The sequence below is a fragment of the Ornithorhynchus anatinus genome, chromosome 13, assembly GCF_004115215.2.
Source record: "Ornithorhynchus anatinus isolate Pmale09 chromosome 13, mOrnAna1.pri.v4, whole genome shotgun sequence".
NCBI lineage: Eukaryota > Metazoa > Chordata > Mammalia > Monotremata > Ornithorhynchidae > Ornithorhynchus > Ornithorhynchus anatinus.
In genome coordinates, this window is record NC_041740.1 from 21,041,819 (window position 1) to 21,057,407 (window position 15,589).

At 52.3% G+C, this 15,589-nt stretch overlaps 1 protein-coding gene across 2 annotated transcripts in view; it reads right to left on the reverse strand.

Annotated features, from left to right (window-relative positions):
- ITGA8 (integrin subunit alpha 8) overlaps positions 1–15,589 on the reverse strand; it is a 93,963-nt gene that overhangs the window by 63,863 nt on the left and 14,511 nt on the right. For both annotated transcript variants that reach the window (XM_029077802.2, XM_029077801.2), the window contains exons 8-13: positions 14,897–14,941; positions 11,516–11,559; positions 11,018–11,074; positions 10,585–10,637; positions 6,389–6,594; positions 5,249–5,440 (exon numbers count right to left, since the gene is read on the reverse strand). In XM_029077802.2, the coding sequence (XP_028933635.1) occupies positions 5,249–5,440; positions 6,389–6,594; positions 10,585–10,637; positions 11,018–11,074; positions 11,516–11,559; positions 14,897–14,941 (597 nt within the window). The remainder of the gene's footprint in view (positions 1–5,248; positions 5,441–6,388; positions 6,595–10,584; positions 10,638–11,017; positions 11,075–11,515; positions 11,560–14,896; positions 14,942–15,589) is intronic.

The following is a 15,589-nucleotide window of genomic DNA, read 5'->3' on the forward strand; positions in this document are numbered from 1 at the left end:
TTGCCTTTTTTCTAAGATAGACGTGACCCTGGAACCTGAGAATACACTGGATATTTCCCCCAAATCACTTCCAAGAAATTCACAAACGTGGCCCCAAGCTCTGGAGTCTCACTGTGACCATCCGCTCCAGGAGCGAAAGACAAATAAATGCATTTTTCCGCAAACACGCCAGATTGTTTTTCTTTCTTGTCTGGAGGGCCTCAAGCCTCCATTCCTACCCTCCAAAGACTTAATCTGATTTCACATTAATTATGGAGGGGAATTTCACTTCCCTCCTCTCGATACCTCCTGGAGGATACCCATCAAACACTAAGGCCACAAAGAGAATCAATCAACACGAATCTGGAGGCACCGCCCATTTCCTCCGTTTCCTGCCCTCTAAAGATCCTAGGAGGTTAGTTCACAAAGCTACGGCCGGCTGCTGCGTGATCAGAGGCACCTCTTCAGATCGCCAGTGGAGCGAAGCAATCGGCGTGGCCTAAGGGAGGGTCTGGGAGGCGGAAGGACCTGGGTTCTAGTCCTGGCTCTGCCCCATGTCTGCTGTGGGACCTCGGGCAAGTCGCTTCACTACTCTGTGCCTCAGTCTGCTCATCTGTAATATGGGGATTCAGATCGTGAGCCCCACGGGGAACTCGAACCGTGCCCAGCCGGGTTATCGTGAATCTACTCCAGCGCTTATGTCCGGTGCCTGGCCCGTAGCGCTTAACAAATACCATTAAAAAAAGAAAGCAAACCAACAGGGCCAGGTATCAGGGTCGGCCTTCTTCTACCTATTCTAGGCGTTCACATACTGGAAGCTGGAGTCAGAACAGGATTCTGATCTTCTGGAAACTCTTTCAACTCAACCCAGGCTAAGAGTACCAACCAAAATCTTGGAATCGTTCATAGAGGAATTTATATGACCTGATGACTATGCACCCACTGTTTAGAACTGGCTGACAAGTTTAAAAACCAAAGAATTCTCCTACCTAGGCAGCATGCTACCACTGAAGCAGAGAGATAGAAAATAATAATAATAATAACGATGATGGCATTTGTTAAGTGCTTACTATGTGCTAAGCGCTAGAATCAAATTGAGAGGGCAAGGATGTCTTCTGGGAGAGACTGACAGAGTACTGCATTAAAATGACATCAGAATTCAGAACAAAGAGAAACGTATCCCAAGCAATTTTGTGTCCAGTCTACTTTGAAATTAATTTGAAATTTGACTTTGAGATTAGTAACTTTGAGTAGACAATGTATGTCATAGGTCTATTAATTCTCCCTCACGCTTAATCAGTGCTTTTCACTCCGTAGATGCTCAATAAATACTAGAGTTGGGCTGAGGCTTCTAGACCCCACATCACCAGCTTTGTACACTCACACAGAATCACATCAGTGAAATCCAGTCTCCCCGTCTAGACTGTAAACTCACTGTGGGCAGGTCACTCGTCGGCCAATTCTGTCGTATCGCGCTCTCCCGAGCGCTTAGTAGGATGCTCTGCACGTGGTAAACGCACAATAAGTATGAGCGATTGACAGATTGACCCTGGAACGTGATCGGACTGCCAGCATCAAAGATGATGAGCTAAAATGGGGAAAGTGCAAAGAGGAAGGGCAGAATATACGCTTTATCAAACACCGAAGCAAAACTCTCAAGTAATGAGGCACAGATAACTGGAAGACAAAAGCAGAGACAGAAAAGCCTGGTGCACAGCGACCAGAAATGGGAGAACTGTTAGATTTGCTTCTTCCACTAGGTCATTCATTCATCATTCGTGGCATTTACTGAACGCTAACTCTGTGCAAAGCACTGTACTAAGCACGTGGGAGAGTACGGTATAACTACCGACACATTCCTGCCCACAGTGAACTCACAGTCTAGAGGGGGAGACTGACATTAATATAAACGAATAAGTCGATTTAAAAATAAATCAATTACAGATGGCCTAGGGGCAAGAGAATGGGCCTGGGATTCAGAGGACGTGGGTTCTATTCCCGACTCTGCCCCTGGTCTGCTGCGCATCCTTGGGCAAGGCACTTAACTTCTCTGTGCCTCAGTTTCCTCCGACTGGGGATTCAATTCCTGTTCTCCCTCCAATTTAGACTGTGAGCCCCATGTGTCACGGTTACTGTGTGCAAACTGATGCTCTTTTATCTACCTCGGTGCTTAGGACAGTTTTTGAAACATAGCGCTTAACAAATACTATTATTATTGCAGAATTTGGGAGAAGAGGAAGAGGTGGGAAAGAAAGAGTGCCAAGCTCTCGGGCAAAAAAAGGGTAGGGACGAACTTTGGAACTGATGAATTGGGAGTCCATTATGGGTTAGTCACGCTTGAGTCATGTGGGCTTTCTGCCACCCACCCCCCCAGGGGCAGAAAGAGTCCTGAACGATGACGTGAGGGAGGCAGGGTGGACTAGCCGTTTAACGGCCTGGGGTCTGGGGCCCTCAGGTGGACACAGGGTTAGACCGTAAGCTCGTTGCGGGCAGGAAATGTGCCGGATATATTGTTATATCGTCCTCTCCCAAGCCCTTAGTACAGGACTCCGCACAGAGAAGTGCTTGATAGATACCCTTAATCGATAGTCATGCATTCGTCTGCTGATTAGTCTGGGAACGGCTCTCTGGGAGCCAAAGCTTCATCTGGTGAGACAAGGATGCCAAAGAGAAAACACAACCACACAACACGGGATGACCGTTTTGTGTTCCTAATGAGGCCCGGTCTGTGGACTCCACAATTACCTTTTCAGTCAAACACTCACGCATAGGCGTACTTCATCGTCTGCGGTGACTTCTTCAGATATGAAAGATATCTACGCATGGCATATTTCTAGTCGGACCAGCAAGGTGGTGAGCTTCTCGAGGGGAGGGACGGTGTTTACTAACTTCACCGTACTCCCCCAAGCACTTAGTACAGAGCTATGCACAGACTAAGCACTCGATAAATCCCACTGATTGGTTGATTCAACGGTCACGGACCCACCGTTAAACACTCACCCTCATTGGCATCTTCTCTGAAGCCCCGGGGTGGCATTTTCTCGCCCCATAAATGTACCGCTGAAAATCGAAACCCCTAGGAGCCTAATTCTGTGCCGGAGTTAGCTGGATCAGAGCCCAAAGCCCACATAAGGAGGTCGAAAGTCTTCAGGCGCAAAGCCAGGCTAGCATTTTGACACCTTTCCTCAGCCCGGCGCGAGGGCCACTCGACCCAGCCCCTCTGGCTCTCCTCAGTTATCCTGGACCTGGGTTCTAATCCCGGCTCCACCACGGGTCTGCTGTGCGATTTTGGGCGAGTCACTTACCTTCTCTGGGCCTCAGTTACCTCATCTATAAAAATGGGGATTAAGAGTGTGAGCCCCATGTGGGACAGGGACTGTGACCAACCTGATTGACTTGAATCTACTCCGGTGCTTAAAACAGTGCTTGGCACATAGTAAGCGCTTAATAAGTACCATAATAATTATTATTACTGTTATTCTCCCACCGGGGCTGGACCAGGGCCAGAGCTGCTCACAGTGGCCAGAGTCAGCCCAGGATCTGGCTTGGGGAGGAGAGAGAGGTGGCCTGGTCTGGGATTTCCCCGTCCGCCCGCTCCCCGGGACAGACCTCCGCCTCTCCGTCCTCTGCCACTCACGAGGCTCAGCTTAGATAGAGATGGAGATGACATCTGATTGATCGATTGATCGACTGGGTTAGGAGCAAACCTGGGGAAAATAGATGCCGGAGGATGGGAGCGAGTCTCCCTCTCCCTGCTGGAGCAGTGCGGCTTTGGCAAGTTGGGTCCTGACAGTCCAGGGCCGGCCCACCCCACGCCGGTGGCCACAAGCTGCCTCCGGAAGAGGCTCCGAGGGGCCGCCTCCACCCGGGGTCTGTAACCCACCCGACACCGTCAGGTCTGGGTGTGAATTCCTGGGTGTAATTAGCTGGGAGTCCTGCTGGAATCTATTTTCCCGTACCACAGACAATGGCTTCGAAAGGGGATGGGCCGAGGAGGGTGGCAGGGGAGGGGGACGGGAGGCACAACGGAGGCTCCACGAGACCGCGTGGAGACAACACGCTTCCATTTCCAGACTTTGGCCCCGATTCAGCCCCAGGAGGGTGGGAATCCTGGCCACCCACAAGAGGGTGGGAATTCTGGTTGGGCTTAAAGGCTGGTTTCTCTGAATCTTCACCTCAGATCCAGGGAGGATTTCTCCTCGGTTCCCCACGAACGGAGAATTCCTGGGCTTTGGCTGGAAGACAAACCTTCAAGTTTCAAGTCCTCTAGTAGTGTTGTTTGTGGTATTTCTTACGGGCTTACCCCGTGCCGGGCACTTTTCTAAGCACAGGGGCATTCATTCAATCCCATTTATCGAGTGCTTACTGTGTGCAAAGTGCCAGCTGCCTTGCAGAAGGAAGCATCCTCCTCCCAGACGAGGCGAGGCCTGGCCTGTTTTTGGAGAATGGCTCCGCGAGAGAATGCATAGTCAGAACTGACCTTTCTCTGAGGGTTTTTAAGCCACTTATCCAGCAGGCTTTTCGGAAAGGCAAGCTCAGCCTCAGCGCAGAAAGTCCTCGGCTGCTGGCCACCGGCTTTGAGAGCCGGGGGTTGGTTGTCCCAGGGTCGGGGGGATCAGGAGTGGCTCTGAGGCATCACACTGCTGGTCAAGTGGAGAGCCCGGCGAGAACTCTGCGGAGCAGGTGGTGGGGTCCGGGCCGAGAGGGCCAGGGTTAGACCCGGCACGAGCCCGGGGCGAGCACTGGGAAACGGGCAGGTGGTTTGGCCACCGAACATTCCACCGGGAAGTGTCGCCTAGTGGATGGAGCCTAGTGGATGAAGTCAGGAGAACCTGGGTTCTATTCCCGGCTCCGCCACTTGTCTGCTGTGTGACCTCGGGCTTGTCGCTTTACTTCTCTGTGTCTTAGTGACCCCATCTGCAAAGTGGGGATTGAGACTGCTAGCCCAATGTGGGACGGGGATTATATCTACCCCAACGCTTAGTCCAGTGCCTGGCACATAGGAAGCGCTTAACAATATTACCATTATTTTTATTCCCTCTAGACTGGAAGCTCATTCTGAGTAGGGAATGTATCCGTGTAGTGTACTCTCCCAAATGCTTAGTACAGTGTTCTGCACACAGTAAGTGCTCAATAAATAGCACTGACTGACTGATTGGCCAAGCATCTATGAGTTCTGTGAATCTGGCCTTGACCCCGACTTCCTCACTTGGACCTGAAGACTTTCTCCGCGCAGGGAAGAGGAGATGAGGTCAGAGGGCAGACTCACCTGGGTACCGGTTGTGGTCTATGTCCGAACCTCCTCTCAAGGTGAAGCCGAAGCCCGAGGGGGTGGTCTCTGAGGTCCACGCTCCCTCCAGAATCTGGGACGGACGGACGCTGACCCCGTCCCGGTGCCCGTTGTAGATGAACACGCGGCCCCGTCCGCCCTCCCCGGCAAAGGGGGCGCCGACGGCAATATCTGCCGGAGAAGAAAGCCGCCATCAGGGAGCGGGTCGCCACGGGGGACCGCCGAGCCCCCGCGGGGTGGCTGGGTCTGGAGGGCGGGGGAATGTTGCGGCGGTGAGACGGTGGAGAGACGGGGTTGGGGTGGGGGACGCTCTCCACTGAGCTCTCTGGCAGATCCCAAATAGCTTCTCTCACCTCTGCCCTACTTAGGTGCAAATCCCTTAACCGGCCTAAGATGCGGGGAACGGCAGCGGGGCTCCGAGAGGGCGGGGAGAGACAGCAGGGACGCTGCCAGATATCACTATTCATATTAATGTTTGTTCCCATCTGGTCTGTAAGCTCATTATGGGCAGGGAACATGTCTGCTAATTCTTTTTGTATTGTACTCTCCCCAGTGCTCTGCATACTGTAAGCACTCTGTAAATACCATTGCTTGCTTGCTTGCTTGATTTGATTGTATTTGCTGTTCTCCGCAGGTGGACAACTAAGACCAATTCAGGACTATCAGTTCTGCCACAGTGTATTCTCCCAAACGGTCAGTACAGTGCTCTGCATCCAGTGTGCGCTCAATAAATACCATTGATTGATTGCAGACCACTGTACTAAGCACTTGGGAGAGCAGAGTATAAGAGCTGGTAGACACATTCCCTGCCCACAGCAAGCTCGCAGTCTAGAGGAGGCGACATACCTTAATATAAATAAATAAACGAATGAATAAATAGATTACGGATAGGTGCCCAAGTGCTGTGGGGCTGAGAGAGGGGTGAATAAAGGGAGCAAATCAGAGTGATGCGGAAGGGAGTGGGAAAAGAGGAAACGAGGGCTTTGTCAGGGAAGGTCTCGTGGGGAAAACAAAACCAGATAGATCCCCCCGCCGTCCCCCAGGAAGGATGCAGAAGGGATCCCTTCTACCCTCTGCGGTACATCTGAAAGAGGACAGTTTCGAGGGCGGGTCGGTTACCATTGTATCCATCCTGATCCAGGTCTCCCAAGTGGCTGATGGCGCTACCGAATCGTCCAAACGGCTCCGTGCCAGTGAGCACTTGGGCGTCTCTAAAGGCGAGCACGCCCTCCTGCAAGAAGAGATACACTCGTCCCACCTCTCTGGGGTCGCTCTCCATCTCTCGCTCCATAAAGAGGGGGGCTCCCACCAGGACGTCATCCAAACTGCAAGAAACCAGACAGCGTCAGGAGGAAAAATCACCCCGTGGAGGCTAAGCCGAGTCCGAGGGGCAGGTTAGCGAATCTTGCCAGGAACTATTTGTCCTAATCACGTTTTGCAGGGATTTTCTGGGGCTCCGTCATGAATTTCTGCCCCGGAAAACTATGAAACCACGATAGAGCTTTCCTGTTCCTTAAAGTGACTCCAACGGGAAACATTGCTTACTTGCTTGGGAAGCAGCATGGCATAACGTGGAAAGAGCCTGGGCTCGGGAGTCAGAGGTCATGAATTCGAATCCTGGCTCTGCCCCATGTCAGCTGTGTGACTGTGGGCGAGTCACTTCACTTCTCTGTGCCTCAGTGACCTCATCTGTAAAATGGGGATTAACCGTGAGCCTCACGTGGGACACCCTGATGACCCTGTATCTCCCCCAGCGCTTAGAACAGTGCTCTGCACACAGTAAGCGCTTAACAAATACCAACATTATTATTATAACGGCTAGAGCAGGGGCCTGGGAGTCAGAAGGTCGTGGTTTCTAATCCTGCCTCCACCACCTGTCTGCTGCGTGGCTTTGGGCAAGTCACTTCACTTCTCTGTACCTCAGTTACCTCATCTGGAAAACGGGAATTAAGGCTGTGAGCCCTTTGCGGGACAGGGACTGTGTCCAAACCAATCTGCTTGTATCCACCCAGGGGTTAGTACAGTACCTGGTACCAAGAAAGTGCTAAACAAGTACCGTAATTATTAATATTATTATCGTTAGTAGTAGAAATGACTTCCAAGGGAAAAATCCGAAATGACATTTTCTGAAGTGAAAGGAGAGGCGCCTGAGGTGCTCGGGTGGAAATTCCGCTGGACTTAAGGGCAACCTTTCTGAATGCCGCTAAAATAGCTTAAAACCACTTGCCTCCAGAGGGGATTGCTGAAGGGGGGGGGGGGCGATTAGATTGGGCTCTGCCTTTCCTCTCTGCCCCTTCAAGGGAGAGAGAGCCACCAATAGGGAAATGAGGCCCAGGGAAGTTAGGAGGCTTCAGGTCTCTCTTCCAGGCTTTGGTTCATCCCGGGAGATTAGCACTCGCTCCCAAGTGAGCCCCATTTGACCGCCAGCTCCCCCGTCTCTTACTTCTCTTTCTTTCTGGCCCGGGTCCCGTAGGCCAGAGCTCAACTCCCAGCAGGAGTCCGGTCCAGTGCTCTGTAGCCAGCAGGAAACTACTACGGTGCTCGACGCACAATTAGGCACTCAATAAAGTGCTCCGCACACCGAAACGTCTCAGTAAACACATACTCACGCGCACAGATACACAGCCATGCACAACCGTACTGTTTCAAAAACAGGATTCACGCTTGACTCTTTTTTTTTCTGGTCAGCTCACTGTGGGCGAGGAACGCATCTGCCAACTCTTTTGAACTCTTTAATATCTCTCAAGCACCTAGTACACCGCTCTGCACATAGTACGTGCTCGATATATGTGCCCGATTGATCGATCTGTCCATAGTTGGGGCAGCTGAGCAGTTGGTGCTTTTCAGCATCGTTCCAGCGGCCGCCCCGTGCTGGGGAAGGAAAATAAATATACCGGATGCCCACGTGCGCAGAGTCCGGAAAAGGTGTGAACCCTGCTTGTGTCTTCTGCTGTCGAGCCGTCTGTGTGCAGAGCGCTGTAGCTGGCCGGATAATTCAGAGCGCCCTGCCAACTTCCCCCAGCTCAGATGGGGAGGCTACAGGACCCGCCCCATCTATTTAGCTGCAAGCAGTGTTCAGGGCCCCCGGTTTGTTCGCGGCCAGGAGATGAACCGCCTTTAATGTTCCCACTGGGCTCCAGCTGTAAATAGGAGTCAGAAACTGAAGAGGATCAGGGTTCTAATCCCTGCTCCACCACTTGTCTGCTGTGTGACCTTGGGCCAGACACTTCACTTCCCTGCGCCTCGGTCACCTCATCTGGAAAATGGGGATTAAGACTGGGGCCTAATCTCAGAACTTTGTTTCCGCCATGCGCGCAGTACAGTGCCTGGCGCATGGTAAGCGCTTAATAAATACCACTGGAAAACGAGAAGAAACAGAAGGTGAAAAATAAAAGAAGTAAGATTGTTCTAGATCAGCTCCGCCCGGATGCAGGCAGTCAGGTCTAGTCCAGCCTTCGAATGGTCAGTATAAAGACAAGGACAAGCAGAACTCCATCAGGTAACCCTGCCCCTCAACCCATTCCCGGGGCCTCTCGTTTCATTTCCATCCCAGCACGGACTGTACTTCCCGCCTGCCCCACGAGGCTGAACTCATTATGCCCGTGGACGCGAGACCATAAACGCAGGGGTCCGGCGCGTTCTCTTTCCCATGCAGCGGCCTCCAAAGGCCCCCGCGAAGCACTGCTGGAATTCCTGACCCCTCCGGGAGGACCAGTGAAGCGGGAAACGGCCGGCCTTTTGGATGTGTCTAGAGACGGTGAGGTGTTGCCGGAGCACAGATTCACCGGGCCAATGACGGACTCGCATTTCTCTCTTTTGAAACAGGATCTGCTTGTTTTGGGCTCAGGAGGAGAAATTCCTTCCACTCTGTGGTTAAAAAGTCCAACGGTTTACTTCGGTTCCCTGCTGGCCTCCTCCGCACAGCCGGCCGGGAATAAGAACCGGCCTCTCAGGGGACTGTCCTTGCTTCCAAAACAACCTTCGAAAGCATCAACAAGCACCGCGCCGTGCAGTTTGAGACTTTTAGAGCTGAATACGGGCCCGGCCTGGGGCCGGGCGGGGAGAAAGTTGCTCTGTCTCATTTCTGAGGGAACTCTGGAAGGCACCGAACGTTGGGAAGGGGGATATGGGAAGAAAGACGGTCGCCTGTCCGGTAGTCAGAATTGAAAACCGACCTTTCCCCCACACCACCCTTAGTCTCGGCCTCCCCGGTCCTCTCTGGTGGGCAGGGAACGTGTCTGTTGATTGTACTCTCCAGTGGCTTAGTACAGTGCTCTGCACACAGTAAGCGCTCAATAGATATGACTGTAGGATTGAATGAACGTGGCCCAGCGAAAAGAGCCCGGAACTGGAAGTCAGAGGACCTGGGTTCTCGTTCCGGCTCTTCCGCTTGCCATCTGCGTGACTTTGGGCAAGTCCCTTAGCTTCTCGGAGCCTCCGTTTCCTCACCTGCAAAATGGGGATACGATGTCTGTTCTTCCTCCTACTGTGAGCCCTCTATGGGGAAGGGACTGTGACAGACCTGATTATCTTGTATCTGCCCCAGTACGTAATACGCTTGCACTCGGCCCATGGTAAGGACTCAATAAATAACATTATCATCATCACTATTATTGTTATTATTCCCGCGATCCACCAGTTTCCCTTCTTTCCTTTGAAACCCCCCCACCGCGGTACACTTGAAGACTCTATGCAATCACACATTTAGTCCTTAGGTCGATTCCTCTGCCTCCCAGACCCGTGTTCTTTACCATCAGGACACGCTGCTTCCCAAACAGTTCGCAAAGAACCCCCAAGGATCAGGAAAGGAAGGCCAGGCCTCGGCTGTCAAGGCCCACAGTCCTTACGGGAGCTCGTACTGAAACCTAAGCAATGAAGTAACGGGTCTGAGGGGCTCGGAGGAGCCGCTTAGCAGGCTCGATGAATCTCAGTGTCTTAGAGACTGGGAGAAAGGTTCTTCAGGGAGAAAGCCATATTACGTTCAGTCAACTGGGTACACCATTCCTTGGGCTAACGGGCCCGCGGTGTTGATGAACACAGGTGCCTGAGGGAAACGGGAAGGAGATTTCGACAGCTCACCATCCATCCAAGCATTCAACCAATCAATAGTATTGAGTGCTTATTCTGTGCAGCACACCGTACTAAACAATAATAATTATTATTACGGTTCTTGTTAAGCACTTACTACGTGCCAAGCACCGTTCTAAGAGCTGGGCCGGACCTTCTTTCCCAAGGCAAGATGCTTCTCTTACTTATGGGAGAAGATGACTAAGGAAAGTCTCCAAAGTAAAATAAAAAGTCCTTTAACAGCTCACCCATCACTGTTGACGTCAGACACTGCAACCGTGTACCCAAAATAAGATGCCATCTGCCAAGGAAAATGGGAAGATGTTCACTATTTTGATCAATATGAAGATTTTCTTATCATCTCCTATCTCCCCTGGTAAAATGCCTACCAATCAGTCAAAAGCTTTAAAATTCCAGTGAAGACAGAGCTTTGATACACTAGACTTCTGGCACTGACAATGAAACTGTTACCCTCTTTCAAACTGAACATCCAGAATGGAGGGGTGTTACTGCCCGGCAGCGTAAGGATCGATCAATTAATCGGTGGTATTTACTGAGCTCTTACTCCACGCGGAGCACTGCTCTAAGAGCGTGGGAGAGTACGACACATCAGAATTAGCGGAAACGTTCCCTGCCCACAGTGAGCGGAAGGATTTTGATCTTAGGGTGTTTTCAATTTACCTGTTCACCGGTAAAGTTCTGAATGAAGGTCAAGTCTGTAGAATTAATAATCGAAACCTAAAATCAGAAAAAACGCAGTTCAAATGGTGACAGCTTTCTCTCTCTCTCTCTCTCCCCCCCCCCCCCCTTCTTCTCTTTCTCTCTCTTTCCATGTTCTTCTAAGACCTCTCTGCCACTATAACAGAATGCAGCGAGTCAGCCTGCAGAGGACAATTTCCAGGACTGACTATTTTCCCTGGGCTATTTTCCCAGAAGGATATCCAACGCAGCATCGGCCTCTTAGAGCCTGTGGGAAAGGGACTTGCCGGTGCGAACGCCGCATCGCAGATTCCGAGGGAAAGAGGCAGCCCGAGCGGCTGTCGAAATATAGACTTCATCCCGTCTCATCAGCCCGCTTTGTTTCTCTCCGGGTCGTTAGATACAACCCACTCGCTAAACGTCCCCGACGTTCCCCACCGCTGGCCTTGATTTAAGTTGTTCTGCTAGACGGGGACTCACCGAACCGAAGTTCTGAGCTCCTCGTGGTATGCCAGCGACCAGTTCTGCGGAGAAAAACACAGGGTTACAGAGACGGGCCGAGGGGTTTCTCAGAGAAGGTGGTTTAGGGTTGGCAGGTCTCTTGGGCCGTCAGTCAGTCAGATCACATTTATCGAGCGCTTACCGTGTGCAGAGAATTGTACCGGGCGCTTGGGAGAGTGCAGTATACCCTCATAACAGACACAATCTCTGCCCACAACGAGCTTACAGTCTAGAGGAGGAGACAGACGTTAATATAAATAAATAAATAAATCACAGATATGTACAGAAGTAGGGGGGACTCTGCAATCCTTTAGCATTCTGCTGCCCAGAGAACACTGATGAGAGTGACCTCAGCATCGGCGATTGGAGAAATGGAGATTGAGAAGTAGCTTGGCTTAGTAGAAAGGGCACAGGTCTGCGAGTCAAGGGACCCGGGTTCTAATCTTGGCTCTGCACCTCGCCCGCTACGGAGCCTCGGGCAAGTCGCAACTTCTCCGTGCCTCAATTCCTCATTGGTAAAAATGGTAACACCTTTATTAAGGGAAGGTAGTTTGGTTATAGAGGATAAATGGAGCCTAATGACTTTGAGAAAATTGGATGGGGTCAAAAGGTCGGAGGTCTCTGTGGGGAAACAGCACAGATTTGCAGTGAGGAGGACTTTGGGCGAGAAAGCAGGTGAGGCGGTTGCCATCAGAGAGGAGGATTTCAGAATTGGTGAGGGTACAGCTTGAACAGTGACTAGAGATGATGGGAACGAATGTGTGTCCAAGTTGGTGAGTGGGAGAGCCGGGGCGGAGCAGGAGGTCGGTGGAGTCGAGGAGCGATAGACGTCGGTCAGCGAAAGGATCACTGGGAGCGTCTATGCGGATACTGAAGTTCCCAAGGATCAATGCAGGGATGGGGAATGAGAGAAGGAATGTGAGAAAGGGGTCAAAACGGTTCAAAAAGGTGGAGGTGGGGCCCGGGGAGGTGGAAGATGACAGTGACTAGACTCTGGAGTGGGTGGTAGAGACAGGTGACATGGGCCTCCAAGGAAGGGAACGAGAGGGATGTGGGAGGGAGGTGGAATGACGTGAAAGTGGCACTGAGGAGCAAGAAGGAATCCAAGTCCTCCTCCTTTCCCAGTGAGACTTGGGGAGGGAGTGAAAACGAAGCCCCCTCTGGAGAGAGCAGCGGGGGAGACCATGTCATCTGGGGAAAACCAGGTTTCGGTGACGGTGAGGAGTAGTGACTGGTCAGAAATAGGTCAAGAATGAAGGGAAGCTTTCCAGGGACGGAGCGGGAGTTCCAGATGCCGCAAGTCCCTGAGGCTGTGGGAAGGGGCTGGTTGGGAGCGAGTAGGTGATGGCTGGTGCGGGAGGAGGGGGATGAGGGACGGCACTGGGACGGGGATGGGGTTGGGGTGGCTCAAGGGGTGGGTAGGGGTTGGATGGATGGGGAGGGGGAAGGGGTGTGTTTAGAGCGGGGGGGAAAGAGATGGACTGACTGGAGGGCGAGGATTGAGGGCTCACGGTGAACGTTTAAGAGTCGTAGGTGAGGAAATGGATGGCAATAACCGCCTAATCCGGTGGTTTCCTGAGTAAATTGCTCAACTGCATTCTGGCCCTTGGGTCCTTAATAGTGAAGAGGTGAGAGCTCGGAAGGAAACCGGGGGGCTGGGTTGATGGGAAGGTAGGCAGCTCTTGATACAAATCCGGGTGTTGGAACCAGGGTATCAGACAGTGACATCTTGTCTGTTTTCTCCACCGTGGATTCAGGCCGGGCTGCAGGGAGAGGGGGAAGACGAAGAAATGGCCACTTCTCGGCCACAGCAGATAGGGAACGAAATGCCAGAGGCCCGGAGGGTGAACGGCGGGGAGCGATTCCAACGGCCAATGAGCTGGTCTGGATGAGGCCGTCCAGCGGAGAGATCTCGGTGTCTTCCGGGGGGGGATCTCTGAACTGGGCGATGGTCGACGGCCCGCACCGGTCTGCCGCCGCTGGGCGGAGAGGTCTCAGTGTCCTCCGAAAGGTCTCCGTCCTGGCCGACGGTTGATGGTTCGTGCCGGGTGAGGCCACGCGGCGGAGAGATTTCAGTTTTAGCGTAGTGTTAACCCCAGTGTTTGGCAGAGTGCTTGGCAACTTCAGTGTGGGCAGGGAACGACCCTACTAACTCTGCTGTACTCTCCCAGGTGCTTAATTCAGTGTCCCGCACACAGTAAGCGTCCAGGAAATACCACTGATGATAAGGATGATGACTGCGATAACAAGTGTTTAGCAAATATCACAGGTACAATAATAATAGTATTTGTTAGGCGCTTACTACGTGCCAAGCACTGTCCTAAGCCCTGGGGTAGATACGAGGTAATCAGGTTGGACACAGTCCCTGTCCCACATGGAGCTCACAGTCTTCATCCCCATTTTACAGATGAGGTAACAGAGGCACAGAGAAGTGAAGTGACTTGTCCAAAGTCACACAGCTGGCAAGTGGAGGAGCTGGGATTAGAACCCAGATCCTTCTGACTCCCAGGCCCGTGCTCTATCCACTAGGCCTCCCTGCTCCACCTGAAAAGCAGAAAAGCTCTTCCCAGTTGCCCCTGGAGAGATGGGGCAGGCAGAAGTGATAATAATAGTAAAATAATAATAAGGGGGTCTGTTAAAAGTATATATTACATACTAAGCACCAAGGTAGATGGAAGAGAATCTGTTCCAAAACAATCCCTATGGGGCCACAGTCTAAGAGAGAGGGAGAACTGGTATTTTTAAAAGGTATTTATTAAGAGCTTATTTTTGTGCCAGGCACTTTACTAAGCACCGAAGTAGATACGAAATCATCAAGTTGGACACAGTCCCTGTCACACTTAGCGTTCACGGTCTTAATGCCCATATTACACCTGAGGTAACTGAAGCACAGAGAAGTGAAGTGACTTGCCCAAAAAGTCCCACAGCAGATAAGCGGCGGACTGAATTCCCATTTTACAGAGAAGGAAACTGAGGCACCCAGAGTTACGTGACTTGCCCAAGGTCACACAGCGGGGAAGTGGTAGAGCCCAGGCTCTCCGCTTCCCAGGACTGAACTCTTTCCACCAAGGCCAAGTCCTTCGCTTCTCGACCTCTCGAAGAGAGCACAGTACTCTCCCAAGCGCTTAGTGCAGTGCTCCGCATAGAGGAAGTGCTCAATAAAGACGACCGACTGAATGAATTTGGAAAAGGCAGTCAGCCCGGAGCGGGGCCACCCCGGGATTTCTCTTCGCCAAGGAGAACCTGCAGCTCCGATGGCGAAACGCTCTCTCCCGCAACAGAAAGCATCTCTCTTTGTTGGGAACAAGCAGAGGTGAGGCAGCGCCGACTTTTTTTTCTGGATTCAGAAGAGCTTCCTACCTTGGTCTGAATCTCCAGTAAATTCTCCTGCAGCGACCGAGTAACCTGTTTAAAACATCCAGTTCAAACACCAGTCGGTTAGAGGCGGGAGCTCGGGAACAAGCCACCGTGCTTCCGGCCGGTGACCTCGGAATTGACAAAACCGAAATGAGGCCGGGGAGGGAGGGGGCCGCTAGCCGAGCGAGTAGGAATCCTTCATCTTGTGTGTCTGAAGGGCACTAAATCTCCCTCTGATGATCCGGACCCAAACACAGCTTCCCTGCCGATCCTACTGTGGGCAAATGAAGCTTCGTAACTGACCGTCTGTACTGACCGTCAGCCGAGGCACTTGAGAGTTCTGCTGTGGATTTGATGTCCAAGCCTAGCTCCGCTGGCTCTTGGGAGCGATGGCCCCAGGAAGATCAGGACAGAATGATTCCCGGACCGAGGAGGATGCCCCTTCCCCCACCCGTCTGTAGCCACGGGGCCGACCGGCCTCCTGGAAAAGCCACAACCGACCGTCCTCGGGTTGACTTTCCCGGCTGAGCGAGGGCCGTCATTCCCGGCGGGTTGCCGCTCCCCGAGGCTGCCCGGGAGACGCTCAGCGGGGCCGGGAGGAGCCAGGAGCCCAGTTAGGTTCTGGTTTAAAGGGTTTCCACATTCCTTGGAAGCTGCACAAGCCCATCCCGCATCCCGGGAAGTGTAGCCTGGGCC